The following is a 16,603-nucleotide window of genomic DNA, read 5'->3' on the forward strand; positions in this document are numbered from 1 at the left end:
TTTCCAGAACTAAGCCGACAAACGCAGTTGATCGGTACAAAAAAAATGCTTTATTTTCCTTCTATATGTGACATGCTTTTTCAATTCCTGTGATCGTTTGAAAAACTGTGGACTTTGGGGGCAAAAAGTGGACTTTATTTTTTTTTTTTTTAACTCTTGACAACTTGTTTAAAAACATTGGTGTCTCTCCAGTAACTCTTAATAATACTTGCAATTGTGGTTTGTTTGTTTTTTTTTCCTATTCTAATTTGGATCGTCAAATAATTGCCATAGGAAAGTAGTTCTAAGCACCCTGTGGGTCACAGGAGGTTGGCTGACTTCCCTGAGCTGGTCCATCTCTGGAGAGGTCCTGACTTTAAAGTCAAGATCCTCCCAGATTCCTGACTGGCAGCTGGCTCAGCCTCCCAGGGAGCCACTCCCGCCCCCTCCACAGCCTGGTGCTGGAGGGGTAGAGCAGAGAGCCGGTGACTATCAGTCACCAGCTATCTGCTCACTGAAGACTGTGAGTCAAGCTGGTCTTTGATCACTCATGGCTTAGTGGCAGCTGGGGGACAGATGCAGCATCTGACCAATGCTGCATTCATCGGGGGGTGGGGGGGGTGTTAATTATTTCCAAACTTAACTTAAGCTGATCTTCCTCCTGAGAAAAAATTTGTGTGGACATAGCCAACTGAAGAAAGTGTTACAGAAGGTTATATATGTGAAGGCTATTTATTACTTCTTGTTACATATCTGCCTTTTATTATTTTTTAGGAATCCTAATCACAACAATTGCTTCAAAAGGAGAGTTGCAAAATTGGCCAGAGCTGCTGCCAAAGTTATGTAGTCTCTTGGACTCTGAGGATTATAACACGTGTGAAGTAAGAATATTTAAAGAGTTCCTGTAGGGCTTGTGAAATGTGTTTTCCATGCTGATGTTTTTAAAGCAATTATCTGTTGCATTTGCCCCATGCATTTTATGGATTTTAGTGTTTTGTTGTAAAAGTTAATTAAAAATGTATGCTAAAATACTGATGTCTTCTAGCAGGTTCATATTGATACATTAGAAATGAAAACTTTCATTGGATAAAGTAGAACTCCAGACAAATAATATATCAGGATTTCAACTGTGTACCTCATAGTTTATGTTCTGCTTTACAGTGCCTTGAAAAAGTATTCATACCCCTTGCAGTTTTCCACATTTTGTCATGTTACATCCAAAAATGTCAATCTATTTTATTGGGATTTTATGTGATAGACCAACACAAAGTGGCTCATTTCAAAATTTTTTACAAATCTGTGAAAAGTGTGGCATGCATTTGTATTAAGCCCCCGTGAGTCAATACCTTGTAGAACCACCTTTCGCTGCAATTACAGCTGCAAGTCTTTTTGGGTAAGTCTCTACCAGCTTTGCACATTCTTCTTTGCAAAATAGCTCAAGCTCTGTCAGATTGGATGGAGAGTGTCTGTAAACAGCAATTTTCAAGTCTTGCCACAGATTCTCAATTGGATTTAGGTCTAGACTTTGGGCCATTCTAAACCATTTTTTGATCTAAACTTTTCTATTGTAGCTTTGGCTGTATGTTTAGGGTCGTGTCCTGCTGGAAGGTGACCCAGTCTCAAGTGTTTTGCAAACTCTAACAGGTTTTCTCCTAAGATTGCCCTGTATTTGGCTCCATGCATCTTCCCATCGGCTCTGACCAGCTTCCCTGTCCCTTGCTGAAGAAAAGCATTCCCACATCATGATGCTGTCACCACCATGTTTAACGGTGGGGATGGTGTGTTCAGGGTGATGTGCAGTATTCGTTTTCTGCTACACGTAGCATTTGCTTTTGGGCCAAAAAGTTCCACTTTGGTTTCATCTGACTAGAGCACCTTCTTCCAGACGTTTATTGTGTCCCCCACACGGCTTCTTGCAAACTAAAAACAGGAGTTATGACTTTCTTTCAACAATGGCTTTCTTCTTGCTGCTCTTCTGTAAAGGCTGGATTTGTGGGGTGCACGACTAATAGTTGTCCTGTGGACAGATTCTCCCACCTGAGCTGTGGATCTCTGCAGCTCCTCCAGAGTTACCATGGGCCTCTTGGCTGCATCTCTGATTAATGTTCTCCTTGCCCAGCCTGTCAGTTTAGGTGGATGGACATGTCTTAGTAGGTTTGCAGTTGTGCCATACTCTTTCCATTTTCAGATGATGGATTAAACCGTGCTTTGTGAAATGTTTAAAGCTTGGGATTTTTGTTATAACCTAACCCTGCTTTAAACTTCACAACTTTATCCCTGACCTGTCTGGTGTGTTCCTTGGCCTTCATGATGCTGTTTGTTCATTAATGTTCTCTAACCTCTAAACCTCTGAAGAATTCACAGAGCAGCTGCATTTATGCTAAGATTAAATTACACACAGGTGGACTCTATTTACTAATTGGGTGACTTCTGAAGGCAATTGGTTCCACTAGATTTTAGTTAGGGTATCAGAGTAAAGGGGGCTGAATACAAATGCATACCACACTTTTCAGATATTTATTTGTAAAAAATGTTGAAAGCCATTTATCATTTTCTTTCCACTTCACAATTATGTGCCACTTTGTGTTGGTCTATCATAAAACATCCCAATAAAATACATTTTACGTTTTTGGTTGTGACATGACAAAATGTTGAACATTTCAAGGGGTATGCATACTTTTTTAAGGCACTGTACTTGGTTGTTGCAAACATCCTCTTAGGGAAATTTATAAAATCTGAATTACCTGTGCACGGCAAAAATGCATCTTTGATCTCTCATTTTCAAAGCTTTAGGCCCCATTCGCGCCTAGCACTTTGGAATCAGGGGCAGAATCTGTATAATTTTAAGTTGTGCTGAAATCACGGCAAAACATGTGAATCGTGTTTGGGTGCCATTCATTCTTAATAGCACCCCAAATGCAGTGCAATTATGCCTAGTCTAAAATACAATTGACAAATCGTGGGAAGCTTGTCTCCCAAAAAAAAGTGCATAAGCTTCTTTTGTGCACTAAATGCTAGTGGTGCACCAAAATGAACATTCTGATGCTGAAACCGATACAGAAAGTTCAGAATGCATGTGGCCGAAAACCGAAATGTCTCTGTATGTGGTGGTGGGGAGGCTCCAATTTTTGTATTTTTTTTTTTTTAATTTTATAATTTTATTGCTATCACATAGGGGACCAATAGTCCCCTATGTGATGGCATATGAGTGACAGGCCATCTTTGTAGGAGGAGAGGGTTAGGGGGGCAGTGTGTGCAAGGAGGGGACAGGATAGGAGCAGTGTATACAGTGAGGGAGGGGTGTATACAGAGAGGCTCCCTCACTGACTGTCACTATGTTACTGCTGGTTTTTAAATGCAGTTGCCTGCTTCTTCTTTTTCTGCTTTTTTTTTTTCCCACTATAGCTCAGAGAATGAGTTTGTCACTTTCCCTGGAGCTAAAGGAAACTTTGTTTCTTTTAGCTGGGAGAATGAAACTAAAAAGAAACTGTTTCCTTTAGCTCTGGGAAAGTGACAACTCATTCTCTGAGGTATAGTGAAGAAAAAAAAAGTCGGCAATTGCATTTAAAAACAATGCCATTTTTTAAAATGTAATAACCAGCTTTTTTTTTTTTCTACCTTCACTATAGCTCAAAGAAGGAACAGTCATTCTCAGAGGGCTAAAAGAAACAAATGGGCGGTGGCACCCAGTGACATTACCCAGTGACCCTGCCCCTTAGTTTCTTTTAGCTCTGGGGAAAGCGACAGCTCATTCTCTGAGCTATAGTGAAGAAGAAAAAAAGCCGGTAATTAAATTTAAAAACCGTCAGTGACATATAGTGACAGCCAGTCACTGTATACACTGCTCCTCTCCTGCCTTTCCCCCCACCTCTCTCACATCTGCAGTACACACAGTCCCCTGTGCCGGCACCTATAATGGCTAAATTGCTCCTATTGGCAAAATACCGATAGGGCTATTTTCGGCTGATATGTTTCGGTTGCTGAAATTTTGGTGCATCCCTACCAAAATGCCCACAGGGCAACACTTTCAAATGAATTGGCTGTCCTATGCATGACATGTGGAAACGCATAAAAATCGCAAGCAGGAATGTGCGTTCTTCCTATGCGAGATGTTAGCGGAGCTTCACTGAACAAGCAGAAGATAGAAGCTGGTTGGCAGGCACAGCTGCTTCACATTCTGTCCACTCCAGTTTTCATGAATTTGCCTTCTCTGTGTGTACAGTTAAACACCTTTTCTCCTCTCAAATCACAATATCTGTACTTGCCCATCTAATGACAGGCCAAAAGGAAAGTAATAGAAGTTTTACTTACTTTGCCACCCCTTAGGCTACAGCCTGCCGATTGGACAGTAATGTATCGGCATGGTACTGATGAGGTCATTAATGTGGTTTCCCCTTCTCTAAATATTGTCATTGTTGATCTGACAAGCGCTGTGCAATGCTGTAGAGATCAGACACTCATACTGTTGCCTAGTCTTTGTGTAAGTGCTGCTGTGCAGGGGATTACTGGAAGCTAACATAAAGACGTTTAGGGGTAAATGCTTGTTCTAAAAATTAAATGAGTTCCTATCAAAAATCTTTGCTTGGAGCTCCACTTAAAATAAGGCATTGCAAGTAGATATAATAAAATATATAAAGGGTGCGGTGCTCAAGCAATAATCAATACAATAAAATATAAATAAGAACTATATAAAATCCATAAAGTGACTTGTGACAAGGTGCCAACATATAAAGTGACTTCAGTGATATCATATATTCATCTTGAAGGTGCAGGCTTTCTGGATGTGGCATCTGTGTAGTGATGGATTTTGAAACTGATAAATGCCTCCTCTTTTTCTGGGCTCTTTGTGAGTCATCAACAACCCACAGAGCCTTAGTGAGGCCACATTGCCAGCTGAGGAGAGCAGTGAGAGGAATACCTGACCAGACCAAATTTATTACGGGAGCCTGGAGCGTCCCCTACAGGAGCATTGTCTCTACATGCGCAGATTAACTGTGCATCTGATGAGTGCACAGCCTTATCATATATACCGGTCACCTCACCACCTGGTTTGAACGGAGCACCTATTGCTGGAGATAATTCGATCTCTTATACTCACATTTGGACTATCTATTTTCATCATTATTGGTCACCAGGAGTCACTTCTACAGTGACGGAATATATGATATCACTGAAGTCACTTTATATGTTGGCACCTTGTCACAAGTCACTTTATGGATTTTATATAGTTCTTATTTAGATTTTATTGTATTGATTATTGCTTGAGCGCCGCACCCTTTATATATTTATGTTCTGAAAGGTTGTTTGGTATCCTTTGGTGCATTGGCTGCTCTTTTGATCTATAGCGCTCGCTTTTACCTTGTTTTTGATTTAGATATAATGAAATGACTGCAGTTACATATCCAAAATGTTTTGTGAGTGCTAAGGGACAGTGATCCTGTGGCATCTAATTCTTTAACTGCTTATCCTGCATGTTTCGCTGTAGTAACAGTCTAGCTGTATAGAGAGACTCTGGACCTCTGTAGGCATTAAAATGGGTTCATACAAAATACAATAAAACCTTTATAATTGGAAGAACCAGGATATATTTGGTAGTATGTCTGCCTCATCAACTCTATCTTTGCAGCTTTTTTTAATTGGCTAAAAGTAGAATGTGGTGATGTTTTGTTTTATGTAAACTTGAAATCGTGCTTTATATACCATGTTTCTGTATTTTAGTTTCTGCAGTTATATATTTTTGCATGTATTGTAATACAGTGAAGGAAATAAGTATTTGATCCCCTGCTGTTTTTGAATGTTTGCCCACTCATATTTTTGTTGCTATTCTGTCTTTGTTACAATGCACCTACCGATTTTTAGACTGATCATTTCTTTGTGAGCGGACAAACATTCAAAATCAGCAGGGGATCAAATACTTATTTCCTTCACTGTATGTAGTTAGTGTAACTTTTATATATGCAGTGATGACATTCTGGAATGATATAATATACATTCCTATGTATAACTATGTCAGGCGTTAGTTTGGAGATGGGATGTGTCTTTCTTAGGAGCTTGTGCAATCTGATCTCTCCATGTTCTGCCAGTTGTAAAATAAGCCTGAGAATACGATCAATCTTCAAGATTTTTGGCTGTAAGTGGGGGTTTTGAAATGTTCATATGTATTTCATATTTATCTGAAAGTCACCTAAAATATATGCAAATAAACATTTCACCACGTGCAGCTAGCAAATTCTAAACAAGATTTCTTCAGTTTTTTGCTTTGTTTTTTTACTCATTGTCTTCAAACTGATATTAAAAGGAGAAGGCTATGCAAACGCCTCCCTGGTGCCTGGTGATGGTCTAGCACTGCATAATAGTAAAATGTGTGTGCCATTGTCCCCTCTCCCCATTTATGGTAGTTTTCAGGGAACCTGCTGCAGTGGAAGCTGATTAAAGATGCCTGTGGTGCCTGCTATAAAGGAAGCCTGTTTGGTGCTGCCAAAATGCAAGTTTTTCCTTTTAGCAGGGGTGGCAGTTGCATTCCCTGGAACAATTTCCACTAGATGATTCACACAAAAAAAGGTTATGGGAAGGCACAGGATCTCTCTCTCGATTTAGAACTTTTCTATTCCTTTGCCTTGGTGCATAGTCAGCATCCATTTTGGTGTGTACAGGATACGTACTCATCAGTCTCATTTACCACAATAGACCAGTCTGGGGTGTGGAATGACCAAAGCTATATTAAGCCTGATTATGATAGTAACTCCAGGGACCAGGCAGTTTTGAACTCCCAGTTTGTGAGTAACCCACTGGGCTGGAGCAGTAGAGAAACTAAGGCTTAGCAGGAAGGTTAAAGGCAACAATGACCAAGATGTAGTCACTGACGACCATCCCACGCATTGTTTTTTGCTTGTGGGGGCTCCAGGATCAGAATTTTATTCCTCATCAGATAGTCAGAGTTCCCCCAGTAGTCCAACTTAGTGGCTGCATCTACAACATTCTGTCATTGGTGGGGACTTCAACAAAAAGGTGGACAGATTTGTGGCCAGAATGCAGGAGATCCACAAGTGTTTTCGGTAGCAAGGGTGTTTGGTAGCTCAAAACTGGCCAAAAAGGGTTTGATTTGCAGATACGATTCACCTGCCTTTCTGTTCCGACCAAATCTCTCTCATGGTTCCATCTTCAAACTTGCTTTCATGGTAACTGGCTTCAATGGCATGGATGATGAAGCCCAGGCCTTGAGGTAGAGGAGGATAGGTGGATTCAGTGATTCCCACACTCATGAAGGCCCCGAAGGAGACTTCTTGAAAAGTATCATTGTACTTGGAAGGCATGCTTATGTGGATAAATTTCCACCCTTGCCAATATTCTGTGGGGTGCTTACTGTTTTTTTTGCAGTCATGCCTGGGCCAGAAATAAATGTTTGCCTAATGAGTGCATCTGCACGCACATTGAGGTGAAGACTTTTGGAGGATGGCCTGTTGTCAAGAAGGGCAGCAGAGAAGCCACTTCTCTCCAGGCAGAACATCAGGGACAGACTTTTATTCTGCAAAAGGTACAGGGATTGGACTGCTGAGGACTTGGATAAAGTAATTTTCTCTGATGAATCCCCTTTCCGATTGTTTGAGGCATCCAGAAAAAACCTTGTCCGGAAAAAGAAAGTTAGTGTTACCATCAGTCCTATGTCATGCCAACAGTAAAGTATCCTGAGACCATTCATGTGTGGGGTTGCTTCTCAGCCAAGGGAGTTGACTCACAATTTTGCCTATGATCCCAGCTATGAATAAAGAATGGTACAAAAACATCTTCTCCCGACCATCCAAGAACAGTTTGACAAACAATGCCTATTCCAGCATGATGGAGCACCTTACCATAAGACAAAAGTGATAACCCAGTGACTTGGGGAACAAAACATCAAAATTTTGGTTCCATGGTTAGACCTTAATCCCATTGAGAACTTATGGTCAATCCTCGAGGCAAGTGAACAAAAAATCCACAGACTCTGACGTCCTCCCAGAACTGGTTGGCCGCAGTGAAGCCGTAATTCGGCTATCTGCGGTCGGCAAGTGGTTAAGGTGCCGCAGAAGACCCCTGGATATGGACTCACACCCTTGTTGTTAAAATTCTATTTCATTGGGTCTTCTGTGGCACCTTAAGTCCCTATTGCCTGCAGCGCAGAGTGGATTTTATCTAACAGTTGATAAAACCGCAGTGGCCACACCTGAATTGAATATCAGCCGGTTCCTGCTGAGCCAGCTAAAGTTCGATCCATGGATAGGGACAGTAAATCACAAATATTGTGCAGCATTCTTAAAGTGTAACTCTAGCCAAAACATTGTTTTGTTTTTTGTTTTTTTTTTTCACCTCGAATAGAGTATCGTAGCATTGTAATTCATTTTTTTATTCTGGTTTATATTCCCTGCTGGGAAGTTCACTATCTTCAAAGATGTTAGGAGATATAAACCCTAAAGCAGAAGGAAATTCAAAACCTAACTAAACTTAAATCTACTCCCACCCCTATTCTAAGTATATTCTTTCTGCTATGTAAAAGGAAAGATGTCTTTGCTTGCCTATTCTGAGGTTGCTGTGGTCTGGTCACATGACTGTCTTCCAGCGGCAGCTTCAGTGTAGAGGAAGGACAGCTGAGAATGGATGCTCCATAGTAAGCCTGTGGGTGATGTAATCGCCCAGACCCTGCACCCATTGTTGGCACAGTGAAGCTGATGTTGGTGAGATCATGTGACTGGACCAAAGCAACTTCAAAATAGGCAAGTATAGGCACCATTCCTTTTACAGGGTAGATAGAATTGGGGTGTGAACAGATTTATGCTTATTTAGGTTTTGATGTCCTTCCACTTTAACCACTGTCACAGGAACAGATTGTGATGTAAAAACCCTCCAGTGGGACCATTTGTTCTGGTGAGCTAAGAGTAAATTCACACTTACAGTTGCAAGAAAAAGTATGTGAACCCCTTGGGATTACGTGGAGTTTTGCATGAATTGGGCATAAAATGTGCTCTGAACGTCATCTAAGTCACAACAATAGAAGAACACAGTCTGCTGAACATACTACGCAAACATTAGATGTTGCCATGGTTTAATTGCACATAACATGTAAACATTCACAGTGCAGGGAGGAAAAAGTATGTGAGGCCCTACCTTAATGACTTCTCCCAGAGCTAAGAGGAGCCAGGAGTGAGCCAACCTTGACTCCAATCAGTGTGATGATATTGGATGTGTTGCTGGCAGCTGTCCTGCCCTTAAAAAACACACACCTGTTTTGGGTTTACTGGTTTCAAGAAGCACTGTCTGATGGGAACCATGCCTCGCAGAAAAGAGCTCTCAGAAGACCTACGATCAAGAATTGTTGACTTGCATGAAGCTGGAAAGGGTTACAAATGTATCTCCACATCCAACAACGCCACCATCAAACCCGCCCCACAGGCCAGAGTACTTGGTGTCATTCTGGACTCCAACCTATCCTTCCAGCCCCAAGTCCAATCTTTAACTAACTCGTACAGACTCCACCTCCGCAACATCGCCAAAATATGCACGTTCCTAACCCCAGAAACCACTAAACAGCTCATCCACTCCCTCATCATATCACGACTCGACTACAGACTACAGCAACTCCCTCCTCACTGGCCTGCCTCACTGCTGGCTATCCCCGCTTCAGTCGATCCTGAATACGGCTGCCAGACTCATTCACCTTTCCAACCGCTCCGTTTCTGCCACCCCCCTCTGCCAATCCCTCCACTGGCTTCCGATTGCGCAACGAATCAAATTCAAAATCCTAACACTGACGTACAAAGCTGTCCACCATACTGCCCCAAACTACATCACTGACCTAATATCCAAGTACCACCCGGCACGCACACTCCGCTCCTCACAAGACCTCCTTCTCTCTAGTTCCCTGGTCTCCTCCTCCCATGCCCGCCTCCAGGACTTCTCCAGGGTGTCACCCATCCTCTGGAACTCCCTGCCCCAACCCATCAGATTATCACCTACTCTCCTCTCCTTTAGGCGCACCCTGAAAACCCACCTTTTCAGGGAAGCCTACCCCACCCCCTGCTAACTTGCCGACCTCCTCCACTCTTCCTACCACTCCATCCCCCACAGCTATCTCCTCCTGTACCACTATCCCCTCCCTCCTAGATTGTAAGCTCGAAAGAGCAGGGCCCTCAATCCCCTCATGTTTTGCATTGTATTGGTATTCTGTCACATGTTCTGTCCCCCTTTGTAATGTACAGCGCTGAGTGAACTATTGGCGCTTTATAAATACTGAATAATAATAATAATCTCCAAAAGCCTTGATGTTCATGTGTCCACGGTAAGACAGACTGTCTACAAATGGAGAAAGTTTAGCACTGTTGCTATTCTCCCTAGGCGCGGTCGTCCTGTAAAAATGGCTGCAAGAGCACAGCGCAGAATGCTGCATGAGGTAAAGAAGAATCCCAGAGTGTCAGCTAAAGACCTACAGAAATCTCTGGCACATGCTAACATTTTTGTTGACACATCTACAATAAGGAAAACATTAAACAAGAATGGAGTACATGGGAGGACACCACGGAGGAAGCCATTGCTGTCCAAAAAGAATATTGCAGCACGTTTGAAGTTTGCAAAAGAGCACCTGGATGTTCCACAGCACTACTGGCAAAATATACTGTGGACAGATGAAACCAAGATTGAGTGGTTTGGGAAGAACACACAACACTATGTGTGGAGAAAAAAAGGCACAGCACACCAACATCAAAACCTCATCCCCACTGTGAAACATGGCGGAGGGAGCATCATGGTTTGGGGCTGCTTTGCTGCCTCAGGGCCTGGATGGATTGTTGTCATTGATGGGAAAATGAATTCCAGAGTTTATCAAGACATTTTGCAGGCAAATGTACGACTATCTGTCCGCCAACTGAAGATCTGCAGAGGATGGGTGATGCAACAGGACAATGACCCAAAGCATACAAGTAATTCAACAAAACAAAGGCTGCAACAGCACAGAATACGCCTTCTGGAGTGGCCCAGTCAGAGTCCTGACCTCAACCCGATTGAAATGCTGTGGCATGACCTTAGGAGAGCGATTCACACCAGACATCCCAAGAATATTGCTACACTGAAACAGTTTTGTGAAGAGGAGTGGTCCAAAATTACTCCAGATCGTTGTGCAGGTCTGATCTGCAACTACAGGAAATGTTTGGTTGAGGTTATTGCTGCCAAAGGAGGGTCAATTAGTTATTAAGTCCAAAGGTTCACATACTTTTTCCCCCCTGCACTGTGAATGTTTACATGTTATGTGCAATTAAACCATGGCAACATCTAATGTTTGTGTAGTATTATGTTCAGCAGACTGTGTTCTTCTATTGTTGTGACTTAGATGACGTTCAGAGCACATTTTATGCCCAATTCATGCAAAACTCCACGTAATCCCAAGGGGTTCACATACTTTTTCTTGCAACTGTATATCCAAATATTGTTGCACTGTTGTGAAAGGTCATCAAATTAACAATATCAGTGATGTGTCCAAAACGCCAAACAGTGAGAAAATGAATACAAATTCTAAAGTCTCTTAACCTCCCTGGCAGTATTCCCAAGTGTAGCTCGGGGTAAAGTTTCAGCACCACAAGAGGTAACCCCGAGCTACACACATGGAATACCCTGCAGCGCTGCTCCAAGATCTCTTCTTCACTTACCTTGTCCTGTGCTCCCGCGATGTCCCTCCTGCAGTGTCCCCGGCAATGTCCTCCGGTGGATGCCGGCATCTGTCTTCTGGGTTCCGTTCCCTGCGACGTCGGGACGTACGGGGACAGAACTGGCGGGGAATTTGAAAATTGTAAAAGTGACATTCACTAAATACACTAAAATCACATAGTAAAACATTACTGTATCAAACCATTTCACATACATTTTGTCCCTAGTGCTTTGTCCTGTGCCCTGCCTGCATTTTTACTGTTCTTTCTGCCTGGAAACTGAGAAACGTCCATGGCGTCCAAAAAATGTCTCTTTTAGGTCAAAAGCGGTTTTAGACCAGCTAGAGAACAGCGATAGTAAATTAGAACTACTTGCAGAATTGAGTGATGATTCGTGGGGAAATTCATCATCAGACACTGAAAACGATTTTACGACTTTGCTCAGTGATGTGCGAATTTGGCGCTATATTTCAAATTTCAGTGTGTTTGATTTTATTATATTAGTGAATTAAAAGTATTATTATTTTTTATGATTATTAAATTCTAATTTATGATTTCATGTTTTAAATTTTTACATACCCGGGATGTTTACTAGACTCTTGTTCGGACAGATTTCAGAGAGTTATTCCTAAAAATTACAGGCCTACAATAAAAAAAATACATATTTCCATGCAAAAAAAGTACCGCTTTGAGCACAGAAATATGGACATAATCAGACCGCTAGGGAGGCTAATGAGCAATGAATGATCATATCCACAGTATCTTCAATATTACATATGAGTGACTTCTGTGCTCACCACCGCAAATCTTCCTCTTACCAGACAATTCGACCCCATCTTATAGGTCAGTGATGGCGAACCTTTTTGAGCCCGAGTGCCCAAACTGCAACCCAAAACCAACTTATTTCTTTCAAAGTGCCAACACTGCAATGAAACCTGAATATCGAGCTTTTGGTTTAGAAAAAACAACTCGTACAGTAGTGCAAACTAATTAACAGTACAGGGATGACCAGAGACTGCGGACACAGTACAGGGATGACCAGAGACTGCAGACACAGTACAGGGATGACCAGAGACTGCGGACACAGTACAGGGATGACCAGAGACTGCGGACACAGTACAGGGATGACCAGAGACTGCGGACAGCACAGGGATGACCAGAGACTGCGGACAGCACAGAGATGACCAGAGACTGCGGACAGCACAGGGATGACCAGAGACTGCGGACAGCACAGGGATGACCAGAGACTGCGGACAGCACAGGGTAGACCAGAGACTGCGGACAGCACAGGGATGACCAGAGACTGCGGACAGCACAGGGATGACCAGAGACTGCGGACAGCACAGGGATGACCAGAGACTGCGGACAGCACAGGGATGACCAGAGACTGCGGACAGCACAGGGATGACCAGAGACTGCGGACAGCACAGGGATGACCAGAGACTGCGGACAGCACAGGGATGACCAGAGACTGCGGACAGTACAGAGATGACCAGAGACTGCGGACCTTTGGGGAGGGAGGGGGAGCGGGTACCTGAATTTGACAGGTACCCGCTCTTACTTCCGCAGAGTTTTTTTTTTTTATCTTACCTGTTCCTCGATCCAGCCGCGCGCTGTCTTTCCGGCTTCTGTAGTGTGGGCGCTCGTCGGACAGCCGGATGCCCAGTGCGCATGCGCGAGAAGCGCTGCGCTTTGTGATTGGTCCGGCGGCTTCTGGGATCTGTCATGTGTCCCAGGTACCGCCTTACCATTCACAAACAGCACTGCTTCTTGTGCATGCGCACTTGGGACCCGGCTGTCACGCACACTACAGCCGGGAAGACAGCGCGCCGCTGGATTCTCCTGGCGTGCCCACAGATAAGGCTCGGCGTGCCGGCTGTGGCACGCGTGCCACGGGTTCGCCATCACTGTTATAGGTGGTCTAATGGGAGCATGATGCTGGATATGTCTTGCTAGGTAACCTCCGAAATGGGGAAAGATGTCACAGATCACCGGTATCACCACTCCTCTCTTCCTCCCTCTTACTTAATCCACTGCATGCTTGGTCAAGACAATAAGACTCCAGATAGTGTGATACCTTATAACAATTTTAAAAAAGGAATTCAAATTACACATACAAAGCGTTAATGTTCACAAGCATGTAATCATAAACACCACTGGTGCCAGCTCCAGACAGGCGCAGGTGACGCTAACCCTAATTCACACTTTCTTTGGACCGATTACCTCTCACTTCCTGATTTGTCTCAGACAGGGAAAGCGGATCCTGTGGGGGAAACCTTTTAGGCTCCATTCACACTGGTGTATTTTTAAGCTTTCAGAAGCTGCTGTTGGCATTTTTTATCTGCTCCTAGAAGCTAAATAGTGCTATCCTATGTGTCCATGCACACTACTTTAGCTATTAGCATTTTTTGAGCTTCAGGGTCTAGGAGCAGAGAAAGAATTTTGTTTTTGTAGAGTCTTTTTTTTAGAGTTTTTCCAAGAGAAAAAAAGCTACTAAAACGTTCCTAACAGGTTTTTTTTTTTTTTTCCCTAGGGTTTTTTTTCCCCTCTATATTATGTACTGTAAAGACTCCAATAAAAAAACGCCAAAGCTCCTGAACACTACTAAAATGCTACTACCAGTGTTTTTCTTTTTTTTTTTTTTGCTTTAAAAAAAGCGCTAGTGTGCATGGAGCCTTACTTGCCTTCAATGTGCTTCCCTATGCGCTTGCTAGAGCTTCAAAATGCCTTATACTTCTGGATATGTGAGAGCACATTGCCATGTTGCATGGCCAGTCACCAGACCTGGATGTTGTAATATGGGATTAATGAATGGGTGTACTCTCCAATCCAGCGTGTGTTTTGGATTGTACACAATGCTTTTCAGGGAACTCAAGAACCTTCCTATCTGCTGTCCAGTAAACCTGTTAACTTTGTGTGAATGCACAAAGAAACAGAATGTGTTTGAGTATATGGCAAGCAAATAAGACAAAACCTTCATAAAATCATATTTTTCCTAGAACATGGTAATATTTCCACATATACCTTCGGCAATTATTATTAAACTATTTTAATACAGCCTTTGAACAAATCTCACCCAGAACTAAGAGCCAGTACTATGCAACCTACTTTTGACTAAATAGCTGAATGTTTTTTATTATTTTATTACAGGTACTTGTATAGCTCCATCAATTTACACAGCACTTTACATACAGTATGTTGTACATTCATATCAGTCCCTAACTCTCAAGGAGCATACAATCCAAGGTCCCCAACCCACATTTATACATATAGTAAGGCCAATTTAGACAGGAGTCAGTTAACCTACCAGCATGTCTCTGGAGTGTGGGAGGAAACCAGAGTCCCTGGAAGAAACCCTCACAGGCAAGATTCACAACAAAGATACTTTGTTGTGCGACAGTGTTAATGAAATATGTATTCTGCTCATTTTTAACATGCTTTATTTTAATGATTTTTAATGATAGAAAAGACTACTACTTTGCCAGTAGAACAGCTAAAGTTAAAACGGGCCTACAATAAATCACTCATCCACACACACTGCCTATACTAATGTCACCACACACACTGCCCTGTACTACTATCCCCAGTCACACACATTTCCCTGATGTATCACGCAGTGATGCTTCTTCATGTGGCCTGTGCCTGGAACATTAGGGCTTGGCATTGTGGCCTGTACACATTACCCATCATGAGCTAACAACTGTCACAAAGCCTCACAGCAATCTGAAGGACCAGTATTCAGATTGCAGTCAGTGGTGAATGGGAATTAGCAAGATTACAACTTCAGTAAACTTTGCTCCAAACTTCAGAGTTCCCTGCAGTCCAGGGACTTGTCATTCTAGAGATAAATGAGAGCAGTACAATTTCTGGCATGTTCTTAATCTAGTCGACTGGGTTTTTTGTTTTTTTTGTAAAGGTCGCAATGGTGACCAAGAATTGTCCAGCCCTGTGTTAATGTTAAATGTGTTTGTTTACAGGTAACAATTTCCAAACTTACAAATTTCCATAAAATCAATTTTGTTGATTAATTTCCTTTATGAAATAATGCAATGTAGTTTTTTTTTTTTTTTAACATTCTTTTTCTGGTCTCAGGGAGCTTTTGGAGCCCTTCAGAAAATCTGTGAAGACTCTGCTGAAATTTTAGACAGTGATGTATTGGAAAGGCCGCTTAATGTTATGATTCCCAAGTTTTTGCAGTTCTTCAAACACAGTAGCCCAAAAATAAGGTAACCTTTGTTTTCTTTTATTTGTGACCATGTAATATTGACGGTACTGAATCTCATTCTATTTAATAGGCTGTCATGATTTGCAGTTTTAATTTTCTGCTGAATGTGTCAGTTGTGCTCCCACTTCTTTAAAATTAAAACGTTTTTACATTCATGCCTATTTATTGACGGACACAGGAAGTCTTCACTTTTCAGTTGTACAACCCACTACAAAAATGAATACTGGCAAACAAAAACTATAGGCCAGCCCAGTATAACCCCATCCATTGCTAGCATGCTAGTGTCCTAGGAGGATAGATGTTGCAGGGTCAGTCAGCTATGAAGAGGTGTTCAGACACTGGGTTCCACAAAGGGCACATTCTCTGCTCCTAGCTCACTCTCTACTAATGGCTCTGGGACTGATCCTCTCCTTCCCCTGTCTAGACCTGAACAAGCCCTTGGCTTTTAGAATTAAGGGCCAAGTTTCTTCCCTGTCTATTCTGTTTGAGACCACTCTTTTGATTAAGATCTGGTTCTGGTTGCACTTCATAAACTGCCATTTGTACCAAGTAGAGACAGTCCTCTTTACTTGCAACCATCACCTTTCTGTGGCTGCCGTAGTGACGGTCCTCATCTTTCGGGAACAAGACCATTCTGAAGTCCTGACACATCTCTTGGTTGAGGCCACTCTCCGCCTCTTCCTCCTCCAGGAGCCCAGCTAGCAACCATCACCTTTTGGAAGACAATGTATGA

The 16,603-nt window shown here is 42.5% G+C and overlaps 1 protein-coding gene across 2 annotated transcripts in view; it reads left to right on the plus strand.

Moving 5' to 3' along the window:
* Window positions 1-16,603, plus strand: part of TNPO1 (transportin 1) — a 217,033-nt gene that overhangs the window by 108,532 nt on the left and 91,898 nt on the right. For both annotated transcript variants that reach the window (XR_016314853.1, XM_089689021.1), the window contains exons 4-5: window positions 754-860; window positions 15,738-15,871. Coding sequence is in view for 1 of the 2 variants with exons in the window: in XM_089689021.1 (XP_089545147.1) it covers window positions 754-860; window positions 15,738-15,871 (241 nt within the window). In the remaining variant the exon portion in view is untranslated. The remainder of the gene's footprint in view (window positions 1-753; window positions 861-15,737; window positions 15,872-16,603) is intronic.

The sequence above is a fragment of the Staurois parvus genome, unplaced genomic scaffold, assembly GCF_062004578.1.
Source record: "Staurois parvus isolate SC_StPar_1 unplaced genomic scaffold, SC_StPar_1.0 ptg000466l, whole genome shotgun sequence".
NCBI lineage: Eukaryota > Metazoa > Chordata > Amphibia > Anura > Ranidae > Staurois > Staurois parvus.